The 4,177-nt window shown below is 32.3% G+C and overlaps 1 protein-coding gene across 2 annotated transcripts; it reads right to left on the reverse strand.

Moving 5' to 3' along the window:
• Window positions 1–1,095: 1,095 nt before the first annotated feature.
• LOC118683440 (odorant receptor 88a-like) lies at window positions 1,096–2,751 on the reverse strand. Of its 2 annotated transcripts, none has more exons than XM_070108163.1 (4): window positions 1,879–2,751; window positions 1,613–1,718; window positions 1,376–1,531; window positions 1,096–1,316 (listed from the first exon to the last, which is right to left on the reverse strand). In XM_070108163.1, the coding sequence occupies exons 1-4, from the start codon at window positions 2,700–2,702 to the stop codon at window positions 1,257–1,259; spliced, it is 1,146 nt and encodes a 381-aa protein (XP_069964264.1). In that variant the 5' UTR covers window positions 2,703–2,751; the 3' UTR covers window positions 1,096–1,256. The 2 variants fall into 2 exon arrangements, with proteins under 2 accessions (XP_069964264.1, XP_069964263.1); XM_070108162.1 differs by having other exon boundaries at window positions 1,613–1,814.
• Between the last annotated feature and the right edge of the window lie 1,426 nt (window positions 2,752–4,177).

Below are 4,177 nucleotides of genomic sequence, written 5' to 3' on the forward strand. Positions count from 1 at the left end.
TATAATGACAGTTTTTGCAAAAATTGGAATTGAAGATGTTGTTTAATAATTTTAGAAGTTCACCTTCTTCTTGTGAGAGATTTGGAATCGATCCTAAACTCCGACGAACAGCTGAAAGGTTTTGTCTAATATGGGTTGATTCCCTACAGGCATGCGGTTGAGTACTTTTCTGTATTGAAAAAGTTTCTCTAACCTTAATAAATTTTTCAAAACCAACTAAAACGTAAGAGACCTTCCACTAGCCCCACAACATGAAGATGTCCACCACAAATAATATGACAGGCCTGGTAAAACGCTCAAGACTATTGCAAGGATCAAGTGGCTACCAAAACATGTAATCGAGTCTATATTTCCGCACTTCCGTAGTATATAACGGTTAAATATTATATGAGAGCTTAGTAGTCAAAGCACTAGTATAGTCTTATTGTTTACTAATAGAATTAAATATTTTAAGAAATGGAATTTTTAATATAAAACTATTTTTGTAATGCCAACTTTTGAAATGAAGCGATTAATAGCAATTATTGGTTTAATTACTTAATTGTCTAACTGACAGCTGCATCTAAGTCTGTAATAAAGGTGGTGTAGGCAAGAGACGGTTTTTTATTTTATACTTTTTATGAGAAATTAGAAGGAAACGAAACGATTAGGACTAGGCAATAGAATATCTAACCCACCATAAATCCCACACGTTTTTTTGCGTGATTTTTTACATGGCGCCCCTAGCATACCTTCTACATGATGCTCTAACATATTGTATCGGATTTCTCGATAAATCGTCTACCGCTTAACGCACTCTTGAGACTTTGAGGTTGTTTATATGAAACGACGTAGATAGAAAGAGCTTCCACATTATGTGTTGGCAGCAAACCGCTTGTCGGTTACGTTTTCAGATTTCGTCATACATATAATATAGATAAGAGTGATAAATCACTTATTCTAAGATCAGTAGAACCATATTCCTTTGGAAGGTAAGAAGTTTAACCTAATAAACCAAATTTGGAACTTATACACATGTAAGCATGCTATATCATTCATGTTATTAAATTTAGTTTTTTGAGTCCGTGAGGAGTAAATAATGAGCATGGGTAAGTGTTGATTTTCCCACACAGTACTTGTAAAAAAAAAGATATTTTATTAAAAAAAAATGAAAATTTATAGCTGCATTCGTTAATACAACATTTTAGTAAACATTTACAGAAAAGTAAATCTTAAAAATTTTAAAATATTTCGTGATTCCAACCAACTACATTTGTTTACCTCTTTTTGCCTTTCGACTTCAAAAAAGCTAGCAATTGATAAGCTAACATCATCATCTAAATAGAAAAATTGAAATATTAATAATAAAGTGTTATGCAGCGCAGGTTAAACATACATCTTGAAAATGCTTCATATTAAAATAGAAGATATTAAAAACTGTTAATCTGAACGGTTCATTCGTGCTTTGTAGCAACATCAGAGTATATTTGCCAAAACGTACCGAACAGTCGTACCACTTCAACTCGTAGATAATTTCATTTACTCGGGATGTCTGTTTCACAAGTTCATATAAAATAATTTACGAGTTATTTCCGCCTAGAGAAAAGCAGAAAGCAACATTATATATACTCACCACTGTCTCCAGCATGGTACCCCACTTGGCGGCATCGTAGATTAACCAAATCTCTACGAATAATGGTGTAGTGTAATTTAATATTTGCAAATAGTTTGTAGCCTCGCTAATTAGAACCAAGTTGAAACATATGGATATAGCGATGCCCGCATCGGAAGATAATATGGAAAAATTAAACAAGTCATTAAATTCGACGGCCAAACTAAATGTGAATGAAACGATAAGATTTATGAACGTATACAAGTATAAACACTCTAACCACATACTTATTGAGATATTGATGTATATTTATGTAGTCGTGTAGCTGTTTGTAGAATGCATCCGCCTTTGTGGGATCCATTGCATCCTGCACATTCATTTCCGCCAAAAGTTTACCCAAATACTCATAATACATACATAACTGTGAAATTAAAATCACAAATACATGATCCCAAGTGACTAGCATATGGGCGCCAGCCGTAGCTAACATCATTTCATACACGTATATATAAGGATAAGTAGAAACCTTATCTTTTATGCCAAACGGTAACCACGACGCATTCACATGAAATTCTTCGGTCACACGATTATCTGATTTGAAATCGTAAAATACCATAAATTTCGCTAACGGCAAAGCGATGAAAGCGGACACGGTAACCGTCAAAGACGTATGGAACAAGAAGAAACGCCTTTTTATATTTTTATGCATTTTCTCGACTTCCATATGTTGCTGCAGGCGTTGGCTGCGTGGAAATATACGATCGATAGCGTTGTACATTTTCGACAGGTTGCCGCGATTTAGTCCTATCATTGAGCCACGCATCGTCATTACCAAACCCATACCGAAAACGGCGAAGATCTCCTGGGCTTGAGTGACATCTCTGTCGTTGATGGCCTTGCCAATCTTAATGATATTACCAGCGCAGTCCATCAGTGCAAGAAGTAGAATAACGTTAAGTATATTTGATTTTGGTATTACGAAACGTCCATTAACACGCTTAAATTCTAAGAATTTAAGGCCCAGATAACGTTGATACGGATGCTGAATAGCGCAGAGATCATCGAATGTGCAAAGATTCGATACGCCATTCCTTTTCTGCTGCAGCGCCATGATGTCGGTCGAAGGTTTGATTCAATGATGTTGACTGTCTTAAAACCAAATGAGGTTTGCTGTAAAAACGAGAAAGTAAGACTTTTATAGTGAAAATAATTTTCCAAGTACAGTGAAGTCAGTGACATATGAATTCTTTGCTTTAAAAAATTACTGCTGATGATAAGACCAAAATAATACTTTTAGTAATATAACAAAAGGTTGTAAATTATATACATTTTCTTAGAAAATATTTTATATTTTGGTTATATTTTATTTCTTTTTTGATGTTTCAATAGATTTCATTATTTTTTTTGATGTTTCAATAAATTGCATATACATATATATATATCAAAAAGTCTATTGGTATGAGATTTTGTATATAAAGTACAGTCGTGTGCGATGCGACACCTCCACATTTACTATGTTTGAGCTCTGTCTCTCCTTCTTTACAAATGTGAATACAAGAAGAACACAATTTCTAAATTGGTATAAACGGGTATCTAATTTGATTATACCAGTGTATTGCATTTATACCAGTTGTTTGTTCGATTCACGACTTGTAAAGTAGTAAATACGCATCTAAAATAAATGTATTAGGGATATTTTCGTTGAGTTTATGTTGATTAAAAGTTAGTTACTGTAATGCAAAAATATCATAATTTGATAATTCAATAAATAGCCAATTAAGTTAAGATTTCTTATTGACCTATTTTTTTACCTTTTGTTATTTCGTTTACCTTTTATTATTGTAATTAAAAAATCTTTTTGTTCGCTACAATTTGGAAAGGTTTTCGATACATATACTAAAATATTATATATATTTTTGTAATATTCTGTTAGACACAGGTAAAATTAAATCCATAAACTGTCTTCCTCCAACAGTTTTTTATTAAATAATTATTTTTTTTTATTTAAATAATAAATTATTAGAACAAAAACCAATTAAAATATAGTACATAACATATGTTTTAACTGTAACTTTCAGTGTTGGTTGGTAAAATATTCATAAATATCTTCCCAGTATTTAAAACTTCCTGTAAATTTTTTGCGATTTGGTATAATGGCAGTTCTTAAAAAATATAAAATTAAGAATGTGGTTGAATAAGTATATACTATTAAGTTGTGCACTCTATCCCTATGAGAGACTTGGCATCGATCCCAGTTCCGATCAACACCAGAAAGGTTTTGGTCTAATATGGGCTGGTTCTCGACAGGCATTGGGCCGAGAGCTTTTCTATCTTGAAAAAATTTTCTTAATCTCAATAAACCTTTCGAAAACAGCTTAAAAATTAAGAGAACTTCCACTGGTCCGGCGACAACATCGCGGTGCATTCAGGACTAGTGTAGGCATCAATTGTGTATTAAATAGTGTAATAGGATCTATATTTTTGCACTAGTTTAATATACTGATTTAATAATATATGAGATCTTAATAGTGAAATAACTATTATAATTTTTATTAGCCACTAATATAATTAAATATTACGTTTTAA

The sequence above is a fragment of the Bactrocera oleae genome, chromosome 4 (genome assembly GCF_042242935.1).
Source record: "Bactrocera oleae isolate idBacOlea1 chromosome 4, idBacOlea1, whole genome shotgun sequence".
NCBI classification, from domain to species: Eukaryota; Metazoa; Arthropoda; class Insecta; order Diptera; family Tephritidae; genus Bactrocera; species Bactrocera oleae.